Raw genomic sequence first — 13050 nt, 5'->3', positions numbered from 1 at the left:
ATCAATATTATCATCTTTAAAGCAAAATTAGGAATGTCTTTGTTCTCCAGATATCGGGATATGTGGACACTCCTAAGTCTGGGTCTATTTAGTAAACATTATTAATTTGTTCCCTGAACCATAAACATCTAGAGATTAGGAATACCTAACTTTCTGGGAATGCAGCCCAGCAAGTCTCAGCCTCATTTTCCCAGCCCTCACTCAAAATGGAGTCACTCTGGTTAGAATGCCTATGTGTGTATGTGTGTGTGTGTATATATATATACACATATACATATATATACACACGTATATATATATATATATATTTTTTTTTTGTTGGAGACAGAGTCTTGTCCTATTGCCCAGGCTAGTGTGTGGTGGCGCCATCTTGGCTCACTGCAGCCTCCACCTCCCAGGTTCAAGTGATTCTCCTGCCTCAGCTTCCCGAGTATCTGGGATTACAGGCATGCGCCACTACGCCTGGCTAATTTTTTAGTAGAGACGGGGTTTTGCCATGTTGCTCAGGCTGGTCTCGAACTCCTGAGCTCAGTTGATCCACCCACCTTGTCCTTCCAAAAGTGCACAGATTACAGGTATGAGCCACTGTGCCTGGCCGGAAATATAATTTTTTTCCTTCCAAAGTCTGCTTTTTTTTTTTTTTTTTAAGAGATGGGGTCTAAGTCTGTCTCTCAACTTGTCATGATGTTTATTATTTGCTGGAGAAAAATTAAAATGTTAAATTATTAGCATGAATTTTACTGTTCATCTTTACATTGTGCAATGCCAATTCTAAAAGCAAATGTAAGAGCATTAGCTCCTACACAGAATCACTGAAATTACACAATTTGTATTTCATAGCTTGCACATGCATATGTATTTCCTTCTTAGCAGATCAGTAGAAACTCTACACAACACGAATTCAACTTTTTTTTTTTTTAAGACAGGGTCTCACTCTGTCACCCAGGCCAGAGTGCAGTGGCAAGATCATGGCCCACTGCAGCCTCAACCTCCTGGGCTCAAGCAATCCCCTCACCTCAGCCTCCCGAGTAGCTGGGACTACAGGCACACCCCACCACACCTGGCTAATTTTTGTACTTTTTGTAGAGATGGGGTTTCACCATGTTGTTCAGGCTGCTCTTGAACTCCTGGAGTCAGGCAATCCTCCTGCCTTGGCTTCCCAAAGTGCTGGGATTATAGGCATAAACCATTGCACCCCGCTGAATTCAACTTTTGTTGTTGTTGTTGTTGAGACAGCGTCTTACTCTGTGTTACCCGGACTGGAGTGCAGTGGTTCAGTCTCAGCTCACTGCAACCTCTGCCTCCCAGGTTCAAGAGATTCCCCTGTTTCAGCCTCCCAAGTAGCTGGAACTACAGGCGCGCATCACTGTGCCCAGCTAATTTTTTGTATTTTAGTAGAGACGGGGTTTCACCATGTTGGCCAGGATGGTCTCAATCTCCTGACCTCGTGATTTTCCCACCTTGCCCTCCCAAAGCGTTGGGATTACAGGCTTGAGCCACTGCGCCTGGCCTGAATTCAACATTTTTATTTCATTTCTTTTTTTTTTTTTTTTTTTTTTTTGAGACGGAGTCTCGCTCTGTCACCCAGGCTGGAGTGCAGTGGCGCAATCTCGGCTCACTGCAAGCTCCGCCTCCCGGGTTCACGCCATTCTCCTGCCTCAGCCTCTCCGAGTAGCTGGGACTACAGGCGCCCGCCACCACGCCCGGCTAATTTTTTTTTTTTTTGTATTTTTAGTAGAGACGGGGTTTCACCGTGGTCTCGATCTCCTGACCTCGTGATCCGCCCGCCTCGGCCTCCCAAAGTGCTGGGATTACAAGCGAGAGCCACTGCGCCTGGCCTTTTATTTATTTATTTTTTTTTTGAGATGGAGTCTTGCTCTGTCTCCCAGGCTGGAATGCAGTGGCACGATCTAGGCTCACTGCAACCTCTGCCTCCCAGGTTTAAGTGATTCTCGTGCCTCAGCCTTCCAAGTAGCTGGAATTACAGGCACCCACCACCACGCCCAGTAATTTTTGTATTTTTAGTAGAGACGGGGTTTTACGATTTTGGCCAGGCTGGTCTCAAACTCCTGACCTCAGGTGATCTGCCTGCCTCGGCCTCCCAAAATGCTAGGATTACATGCGTGAGCCACCACGCCCAGCCTCATTTCTTGATACATTTACATTCAGCCAACACTGTCTACCTTTGATTTACTGATAAGAAAGGACAGAAAGGAACAAGAACAATGGGTTGCCCTGCTGTGCCATTATTTTCAGTGTAAATGATTGGCTAAAACAAGGAAGTGAATGAGTAAGAAAGATGCAGTTGGGTTCCATGGTCCTCTGTGTTTTTTAGAAAGCCATTGCCTTCTTTCTGTGTTCAAAGCAACGCATGGTAAGTGCATGAAAAGTGTCGCCTCTCCAAGCTGTTGGGGCCTCCAGTTGCCCACTCTTAAATGTAACAGCCATGCCTGCCTTGTACTTGCTTCTAGCCTTGTTGTCCTCCCCCATATGGCGAGTCCACCAGAATCCTGTGCTTATGGGGCACAGTGAACTCCAGATGCAAATGCTCTGGCAAAGAGGAGTGAACACAATCTTACCTCCTCCACTGACATTCATGCTCCCTGTCCCATTGGACTTCATTTACAAAACACAGGTTCACAGGAAGCTGAGGCAGGAGAATCGCTTGAACACAGGAGGCGGAGGTTGCAGTAAGCCAAGATCGCACCACTGAACTCTAGCCTGGGCGACAAAGCAAGACTCTGTCTCAAAACACACACACACACACACACACACACACACACACACACACACACACAATTCAAAAATAAGATTATTATGATTTTTTTTTTGAGACAGGGTCTCACTCTGTCTCCCAGGTTAGAGTGCAGTGGCACGTTTTCATAGTTCACTGCAGTCACAAACTCCTGAGCTCTAGGGATCCTCCAGCCCTAGCCTCCAAGCCCTAGACTGCAGGCGTGTGCCACCATGCCTGGCTAATGGTTTTTTGTTTTTTTTTTTTCAGTAGAGATGAGGTCTTGCTATGTTATCCAGGCTGGAAGAATTTTAGGATGGCAACAGCAGATCATTAGACCAAGTAAACCTGGCCCTCTTGAGCATGGGACCTTGTGTGACTGCAGGTCGCAACCCTGGTTGTCTGGCAGTGTTTCAGTCGACATTCTTAGGAGTTTCTGCTTTTACCAATTGAGAGACTAGCCAGGAGTAGCACGCATGAATGCCTTTATTCATTTGTAATTTTTTTTAGGTATGAGCAATGTACCAGTCACTTTCTGAGGCACTGGGGCTATACCAGAGTGAAAAAGGCAAGGCTGCCAGGCATGGTGGCTCATGCCTATAATCCCAGCACTTTGGGAGGCCGACATGGGTGGATCACTTCAGGTCAGGAGTTTGAGACCAGCCTGGCCAACATGGTGAAACCCTGTCTCTACTAAAAATACAAAAATTAGCCAGGCATGGTGGTGGTCGCCTGTAATCCCAGCTACTCGGGAGGCTGAGGCACAAGAATCGCTTGAACCTAGGAGGCGGAGGTTGGCAGTGAGCTGAGATAGAGCCACTGCACTCAAGCCTGGGCAACAGAGCAAGAAAAAAAGGCAAAACATGGCCTCAATGTCAATAGTACTTACCATCTGGAGAGGAAAGCCTTTTTTAAAGTACACAATAAATATTTATTTTATTTTTTATTTATTTATTTTTACACCACGTGCCTGCCCTACAATAAATATTTACATTACAGTCCTGATAGGGGCTACAAACAGAACTCCAGGAAGGGCAGGAAGACTTACCTAGGTGTGGGGGTTAGGGAGAGAATCCCGGAGGCCAAGGATATAGGAGTCCTAGGAAGAGGAAGCAAAATATTAATAGCCTCCCAGGCTGAGGAACTAGCATATGCAAAGGCCTTGAGAGGAGCTTTGTTCAGGCAAGAAAAGAAAGAAGGCCGGCACAGCTGGAGCACAGGCGGCCAGAGGGAGCCCGCTGTGGGGAAGGGTCAGCCTGGGGAGCTTGTTCTATGTAGCCCTTTCCCCTGACTTCCTGCCTCCACTCCCCAGTGTCCATGCTGATCAGGAACATCAAAAGATGGAAAGGCTCTTGCTCTCTTCTTACAGCAAGTCCAAGACACGTGGTGCTAGACACAGTCTACTTGGTGGAATGCTCAGGGGACCCTGGGCCCAGACCATGTGCTTGTTATCCGCTGAATTAACTATTTCCCATCATTTCCATTCGCCATCTCCAGTGCACTTTCCTATTCCTAAAATGTGGCCTCTCTTTTCTCTGATGTCTCATCACTCTCTCTCTGCTCCCTGTGACCTTTACCATGTTCTATTCTGTATTGTCTGTCTTTACGTGAATATCTTCTTATTCATCCCACTAGACCAGAAGCCTTTTAAAGGCAAGATCTAGATGTTTCCATTTTTTTTTTTTTTTTTTTTTGAGATGGAGTCTTGCTCTGTCGCCCAGGCTGGAGTGCAGTGGCGCGATCTCGGCTCACTACAAGCTCTGCCTCCCGGGTTCACGCCATTCTCCTGCCTCAGCCTCCCAAGTAGCTGGGACTACAGGCGCCCGCCACCACGCCCGGCTAATTTTTTTTTGTATTTTTAGTAGAGACAGGGTTTCACCGTGGTCTCGATCTCCTGACTTCGTGATCCGCCCGCCTGGCCTCCCAAAGTGCTGGGATTACAAGCATGAGCCACCGCGCCCGGCCTAGATGTTTCCATAGTTAAATGGCCTTACAAAATCTTTGCGTAGAGTTGACTAAGTTAAATATACGTTTCTATATTTTATTTTATTTTTATTTTTATTTTTTGAGACAGAGTCTTGCTCTGTCACCCATGCTGGAGTGCAGTGGTGCAATCTTGGTTCACTGCAACCTTGGCTCACTGCAACCTCCAGCTCTTTGGTTCCAGTGATTCTCCCATCTCAGCCTCCTATCTCAGCCTGGCATTACAGGCATGCACCACCACGCCCAGCTAATTTGTGTATTTTTAGTAGAGATGGGGTTTTGCCATGTTCGCCAGGCTGGTCTCGAACTCCTGAGCTCAGGTGATCTGCCCGTCTTGGCTACTGCACTGCAGCCTGGGGGACTTGGTCTCAAAAATAAAAAATAGGCCGGGTGCAGTGGCTCATGCCTGTAATCCCAGCACTTTGGGAGGCCAAGGTGGGAAGATCACCTGAGGTCAGGATTTCAAAACCAGCCTGACAAACATGGCAAAAACCCGTCTCTATTTAAAAAAAAAAAATACAAAATTAGCCGGGCATGGTGGCGCATGCCCATAATCCCAGCTACTCCGGAGGCTGAGGCAGGAGAATCGCTTGAACCCGGGAGGCGGAGGTTGCAGTGAGCCGAGATCGCGCATTGCACTCCAGCATGGGCAACAAGAGCAAAACTGTCTCAAAAATAAATAAATAAATAAATAAATATAAAAGAAAATAAACATTGCATAGTATAATGGCTAAGATTATAGGCCCTATTTCTTTAAAGCAAAATACAAAATCCAGAAACCACAAAGGAAAACATTTGATAAATTTAACTACATCAAAAATGGAAATTTCTTCACCAGAATAAAAAATTTTGCAAAGAAAAAATGCCAACTGGGAGAAAAATATTTGCAACTCATATGATAGATAATGGACTTTTTAAAAAAGGAGTTTTTGGCCGGGCGCGGTGGCTCACACTTGTAATCCCAGCACTTTGGGAGGCCGAGGCAGGCGGATCACGAGATCAGGAGATCGAGACCATGGTGAAACCCCGTCTCTACTAAAAATACAAAAAAAATTAGCTGGGCGTGGTGGCGGGCGCCTGTAGTCCCAGCTACTCGGAGAGGCTGAGGCAGGAGAATGGCGTGAACCCAGGAGGCGGAGCTTGCAAGTGAGCCGAGATCGCGCCACTGCACTCCAGCCTGGGCGACAGAGCGAGACTCCGTCTCAAAAAAAAAAAAAATAAATAAAATAAAATAAAAAAAGAGTTTTTACAAATCATTAAGGAGAAGCTGAATTATACATACCAGAAAAAAATACAAATTTATGTTTATATATTTGTTAGAAGTATGCAAATTCATAACAGCAAAATGCTATTTTTTTCTACTAGATTAGCAAAAATAAGGAGTTTCCAATATGTGGCACTGATAAGAATATGGGGAAACAGGAATTTTCATAGTGTTTGAGGAAAGTGTAAATTATTGGAACCTCTCTGGCCATATCTATCAAAATTGTAATGCACATTATCCTTTGAGCCAGAAATTCCATTTCTAGATATTTGTCCTACAGATATACTTGTACATGTCTGTAATGACTTAAGTATCAGAATGCGTATTGCACTGGGCACAGTGGCTTATGCCTCTAATCTTGACTACTCAGGAGGCTGAGGTGGGAGAATCACTTGATGCCAGGAGTTCAAGACCAGCCTGCGCAATATAGCAGGACCCCATCTTCAAAAAAATATTTATTGCAGCAATATTTGCAATAGCAAAAGATAAAAAAGAATTTAAATTACTTTCATTGGAAAGATGGGTACATAAATTGCATCACATTCATCCTCTGCAGCTATAAAAAATAAGTTATTTCCATATGTGCCAATTATACAAAAGATCTACAAAATATATTAAGTGGGGGGAAAATCATGGTACACAACAAAGTGTAGAATATAATTTTGTACTTTAAAAAGGTAAGGGAAGGCTGGGCTTGGTGGCTCATGCCTGTAATCCCAACCTCTGAGGTGGGAGGATTGCTTGAGCCCAGGATTTCAAGACCAGCCTGGGCAACATAGCAAAAAAATAAAATGCCAAGCGTGGTGGTGTATGCCTGTAGTCCCAGCTACTTGGGAGGCTGAGACGGAGGACTGCTGGAGCCCAGGAGTTTGAGGCTGCAGTGAGCTATGATTGTACTACTGTACTTTAGCCTGGACAACAGAGCGAGACCCTGTCTAAAAAAACGGAGAGGGGACAAGAAACAGAAGTATACACATGTGTGCTTGTAAACACTGAGAAAATGTCTTCATATGAATGATGTTCTCTGAGAAGGGAAACAGCTAGGAGTCTGGAGTAGAAGAGAGCCTTACCTTTTAATATGTACTCTTTTGTACTGTATTATCTTTTCAATAAAAATAAAAAATAAGGCCGGGTGCGGTGGCTCACGCTTGTAATCCCAGCACTTTGGGAGGCCGAGGCAGGCGGATCACGAGGTCAGGAGATCGAGACCATGGTGAAACCCCGTCTCTACTAAAAATACAAAAAATTAGCCGGGCGTGGTGGCGGGTGCCTGTAGTCCCAGCTACTCGGAGAGGCTGAGGCAGGAGAATGGCGTGAACCCGGGAGGCGGAGCTTGCAGTGAGCCGAGATCGCGCCACTGCACTCCAGCCTGGGCGACAGAGCGAGACTCTGTCTCAAAAAAATAAAATAAAATAAAATAAAATAAAATAAAATAAAATAAAAAAAAATAAGGACACAGGCTCTGGATGTTGGAAACCTGGCTCCATCTTTTTTTTTTTTTTTTTTTTTTTTTTGAGACGGAGTCTCACTCTGTCGCCCAGGCTGGAGTGCAGTGGCGCGATCTCGGCTCACTGCAAGTTCCGCCTCCTGGGTTCACGCCATTCTCCTGCCTCAGCCTCTTCGAGTAGCTGGGACTACAGGCGCCCGCCACCACGCCCGGCTAATTTTTTTTTTTTTGTATTTTTAGTAGAGACGGGGTTTCACCATGGTCTCGATCTCCTGACCTCGTGATCCGCCCGTCTCGGCCTCCCAAAGTGCTGGGATGACAAGCGTGAGCCACCGCGCCCGGCTGGCTCCATCATTTTTTTAGCTGAGTAACCTTAACCCTCTAACCCTCAGTTTCTGCAAATATAAGATGGGGCTAATAACCTTCCTCTAGGCCAGGCAGGGTGGCTCACGCCTATAATCCCAGCACTTTGGGAGGCCGAGGTGGGCAGATCACGAGGTCAGGAGATTGAGACCATCCTGGCTAACACGGTGAAACCCTGTCTCTACTAAAAATACAAAAAATTAGCTGGGCGTGGTGGTGGGCGCCTGTAGTCCCAGCTACTCGGGAGGCTGAGGCAGGAGAATGGTATGAACCCAGGAGGCGGAGCTTGCAGTGAGCCAAGAGTGTGCCACTGCACTCCAGCCTGGGCAACAGAACACAACTCCATCCCAAAAATAAATAAATAAATAAAAATAACCTTTCTCTATAGGACTGGCAGAAAAATTAGATCATATATAGAAAGTACTTAAAATAGTACCTGACCCAAAAAGTAGTATTTGAGGCTAAAAGCCCTGGACCAGAAGTAATGTTACAAGTAGCTGCAGACAAGTCACATGACCCCCTGTGGCCCAATTGCCTCCTGTGGCCCAATTGCCTCCTGTACCTAATTGGACCAGTTGGTCCCTAAATCTCCTTACTTTTTTTGTTTGTTTGTTTTATTTTTTGAGGTGGAGTCTCACTCTGTTGCCCAGGCTGGAGTGCAGTGGCGTGATCTTGGCTCACTGCAACCTCTGCCTCCCCAGTAGCTGGGATTACAGGTGCGCACCACCACACCTGCTAATTTTTATTTTTAGTAGAGACGGGGTTTCACCTTGTTGGCCAGGCTGGACTCAAACTCCTGACCTCAAATGATCCACCTACCTTGACCTCCCAAGTGCTAGGATTACAGGCCTGAGCCAACACACCTGGCCTCAGTTCCCTTATTTTTGTTTCCCTGTTCCTTTGAAACCTGTTTTCTTGCTAGAAGTTCTAGCTCCCAAGCCAGGAGGATTTTTTAGGGAAGTAGGAGCTCCTGTGAGTAGGTACTTTTGACACCCTCCCAATTCCATATCAGACCATAAAATTGGAGCATTGGTCATGAAAAATGGAAACTGTAGTAGCAGACTTTTTTTTTTTTTTTGAGGCAGAGTCTCACTTAACTCTGTTGCCCAGGCTGGAGTGCAGTGGCTCGATCTCGGCTCGCTGCAACCTCCGCCTCCTGGGTTCAAGTGATTCTCCTGCCTCACCCTCTGAGTAGCTGAGATTATAGGCGTGTGCCACTTTTTTGAGATGGAGTCTAGCTCTGTCACCCAGGCTGGAGTTCAGTGGCGCGATCTCAGCTCACTGCAACCTCCGCCTCCTGGGTTCAAGTGATTCTCCTGCCTCATCCTCCCAAGTAGCTGGGATTACAGGTGCCTGCCACCACGCCCAGCTAATTTTTTATATTTTTAGCAGAAACAAGGTTTCACTGTGTTGGCCAGGCTGGTCTTAAACTATTCTGACCTCATGATCTGCCCGCCTCGGCCTTCCAAAGTGCTGGGACTACAAATGGCAAATTTTTGTATTTTTGGTAGAGACAGGGTTTCACCATGTTGGCCAGGCTGGTCACTAATTCCTGATCTCAAGCAATCTGCCCATTTTGGCCTCTCAAAGTGCTGGGATTACAGGCATGAGCCACCGCACCGGCCTGTTGACAGATTTTTAAAGTAGGGACAAGGAAAGGCATGATTGCTCAAGAAATAGCCTTCTAGGCCAGGCGCGGTGGCTCATGCCTGTAATACCAATACTTTGGGAGGCCGAGGCAGGCAGATCACGAGGTCAAGAGATTGAGACCATCGTGGCCAACATGGTGAAACCCCGTCTCTACTAAAAATACAAAAATTAGCTGGGCATGGTGGTGCGCACCTGTAGTCCCAGCTACTCAGGAGGCTGAGGCAGGAGAATTGCTTGAACCCTGGAGGCAGAGGTTACAGTGAGCCGAGATCATGCAACCTCACTCTAGCCTGGCAACAGAGTGAGACTCCGTCTCAAAAACAAAAAAAACCAGCCTCCTGGGTTTCATAAGATAGTTGCCCGTTCTGTGGGTGGCAGCAGAGGGCTTTATGGGGAGGTGGGGAGGAGAATGCTGGTAATCATTTGCTCTGGGAGCAACCATGTCTGGACAGTCTTGCCTGTCTGTGGTCCTGAGGTCTCTGCCATGCTTTGGGACTGAATAAAGGAGTCTGGGAACTATGATTGGGCCTGGGAGTAAAGGGGAGCAGAAGCCCCAAGGCCATGTAGCTAGGCATGGGGTGGGTGAGAAACACAATGGGAAAACTATCTCAGTACAAGGGCTAGCGCCACCCCTGCCTCCTTCTCCAACCCAAGATGGCAATGCATTATCTTCTTTTTTTTTTTTTTTTGCACAATCATGGCTCACTACAGCCTTGACCTCCCAGGCTCAGATGATCCTCCCAACCCCAGCCTCCTCAGTAGCTGGGACTACAGGCATGCACCACCACACCCGGCTAATTTTTGTGTATTTTGTAGAGATGGGGTTTTGCCATGTTGCCCAGGCTGGTCTCAAACTCCTGGACTCGAGTGATTCACCTGCCTTGGCCTCCCAAAGTGCGGATTACAGGCATGAGCCACTGCACCTAGCCACATTATCTTCAGGAAGTCTGTGGATGTCCTCACAGATCTCCTCAGTCAGGAGGAGAGGGCAGTTCAGTCGTACTGAGAAATGCCGGCACAGTAGACAGGCGGTCATGGCTGTCTCTCTCATGCAGGTGCTGAGCACCGTCCTCAAGGATCTCTACCACCTGCTGAAGCACGTGGTGCGTCTGGAACCCGATGACGTGGCCAAGCTCCATGCCCAGTTGGCCCTAGAAGAGCTGGATGACATCATGAAAAACTTCCTGTTCCCTCCACAGAAGCTGGAGAAGAAGATCATGGTCCTGCCATAGACCTGGCTCCAAGGACATGGAGGAGGCAGGAAGGGCCAGGCACCCAGAGCCATGCCCAGGTCTTCCAGCAGGTGGCCCTGCTGCTTCTTGAGTGCTGGCAGCATGGCTGACCCTCAGGGTGGTTTTATGGTGCAGGTCACTTGCGTCTTCAGGGTCCCTTCCGAAGGCATCTGTTTAGCACTCCCACATTCAGCCTGAAGGGTGTGCAGTTAAGAGAAAACAATTACAAATCTCATTAATCTGTACATTTTTCACTGTCGTCTAGCATTGAGAGAAGGATGTCTACCTGGTGAAAGTATATTTTAACATGACTGATGGAATTTCACTAATTGCCCACTCTCTTGGAACTTGAGGAGAAGAGGTTGGCCACCCATATGTCACCCAGCTCTATGTTCTTTCAGGCTGAGATTCTTCTTCCTCAGGAAAATGAGGAGCAGAACTGGCCGTCCTTGGCTGCTCAAGAGGCATTTCGGAGTAGGAGATGCAGTTGGAGGTGGGGAGGGGAAGGAAATAATTATCAAAGAATGCAAAATGGAATAAAATTATCTTGGATGGAAAGAACAACAGGGCTAAATCTGGTCCTCTGGTGTCGAGATGGAAAACTGTGGAGTTGAAGAGGCTCTGATGCCCAGAAAGGACAATCAAGCTGGTTGACTCTTCCAGAGAAGAAGGGTAAGCCCTGTGTTTGTCCTCCCAGGCCATTTTTCTTCACTCCCTCTGCTGCTGTTTGGAGAGAGTTGCCCTGATTATCAGGAGAAAAGAACCACAAGCATCCAGAGAGTTTACATCCTGCCTTCTGTCCTCTGCTCCTTCAGAAAGATGAATGCCTAGACAATGGGTTCACACTGAATGCAGGCTGGAAAGAATGCATGCTGGTGGCCTAATGCCAGGGCTGTTGAAACAATTTCAGATATAACACTGTGGTCTCCACTTTATTTCTTTATATATTTTGGCTGCTGCATTTTGATTGCAGCTAAAAGAGATAACAGAAAGGAGATACTGGCTGGCTGCTTCAGATTAGCTCTCCCTGTTGTCAACACCTTGATGAAGCCAACCCAGAGCTGCTTGATCAGTCCTCAGCTTTGCAGGGCTAGGTACAGAATTTTATCACAGGATTTTATCACACTCTCTGGGGTGACCAGACCCACAGGAACCAAAACGCAGTTTCCAAAAGCTCGAGTGACTGAAGGATCTACACACAAACGTGGCTATTTGTTAGTTAACAACAGGATATTTCTCTCTGGCCAGATCACAGACATGGTTCTGAGTCAGAACTTCCTTGGTGGCATCCCTTTAAAGAGGCCATCTTATGAACAGGATCACAAGAGAGCTTAGTGAGCAGAGAATTAGAACAAATCTAGCTAGGTGTGTTTAAGGAATATTTCCATTCAGCTAGTGTAGCTGGATTAATTTCTATTCTCCAAATGAAGGATGTCTAGAAAATGGGCATTGTGGCTTTCAAATCTAAGAAGAATCTCCTTTGGGCCAGCTGGATATACAATAAAAATGCTTGTTTCTTGGCCTTCCTTTAACTAGACTCCACACAACCCACTTCAGATCAGCAGATCTAATGTGTTGCACAATCCATTTCACTTACAACTTCATTTGCATTAATTGCATTCCAGTTCTGAGGACAGATCCTGACTGACCACCTTGATTAATCTAAGACACTAGTCCAAACCTTCGAGTGCCTCATGAAGCATCCTGGTACCTTTATAGATCACCTCTTAATTTGAACTATTTGGCAAGTGGCTAAAAACATCTGTTCTTTATTGATTTTTTTTGAGGTGGGGTCTCACTACATTGCCCAGGCTATTCTCAACTTCTGGACTCAAGCAGTCCTACCCTCTCAGCCTCCTGAGTACCTGGGATTATAGTTAGGTGCCATTATGCCTAGCTCTTTATTGATTTATTTTTTTCTTTTCTTTTCTTTTTTTTTTTTTTGAGACAGAGTCTCACTGTGTCACCCAGGCGGGAATGCATTGGCATGATCTCGGCTCATTGCAACCTCCAACTCCTGGGCTTAAGCATCAGCCTCCCAAGTAACTGGAACCACAGGTGCACACCACCATGCCCGGCTAATTTTTGTGTTTTTAGTAGAGACAGGGTTTCTCCATGTTGGCCAGGCTGATCTCGAACTCCTGGCCTGAGGTGATCTGCCCACCTTGGCCTCCCAAAGTGCTGGGATTACAAGCATGAGCCACCGTGCCTGGTCTTTATTTTTTATTTATTTATTTATTTATTTTTTTTTTTTTTTTTTGAGACGGAGTCTCGCTCTGTCGCTCAGGCTGGAGTGCAGTGGCGCAATCTCGGCTCACTGCAAGCTCCGCCTCCCGGGTTCACGCCATTCTCCTGCCTCAGCCTCTCCGAGTAGCTG

At 46.6% G+C, this 13050-nt stretch overlaps 1 protein-coding gene across 2 annotated transcripts in view; it reads left to right on the top strand.

Annotated features, from left to right (window-relative positions):
• The window catches only part of TANGO6 (transport and golgi organization 6 homolog), a 263274-nt gene extending 251069 nt beyond the window's left edge, over positions 1-12205 (top strand). For both annotated transcript variants that reach the window (XM_055298416.2, XM_055298415.2), the window contains one exon: positions 10497-12205. In XM_055298416.2, the coding sequence (XP_055154391.1) occupies positions 10497-10673 (177 nt within the window). In that variant the 3' untranslated portion in view covers positions 10674-12205. The remainder of the gene's footprint in view (positions 1-10496) is intronic.
• Positions 12206-13050: the final 845 nt, after the last annotated feature.

Source organism: Symphalangus syndactylus, chromosome 11, assembly GCF_028878055.3.
Source record: "Symphalangus syndactylus isolate Jambi chromosome 11, NHGRI_mSymSyn1-v2.1_pri, whole genome shotgun sequence".
In the NCBI taxonomy this organism is placed as follows: domain Eukaryota; kingdom Metazoa; phylum Chordata; class Mammalia; order Primates; family Hylobatidae; genus Symphalangus; species Symphalangus syndactylus.
The sequence above is the reverse complement of the archived record's forward strand: the minus strand, read 5'-3'. Positions and strand labels throughout refer to the sequence as shown.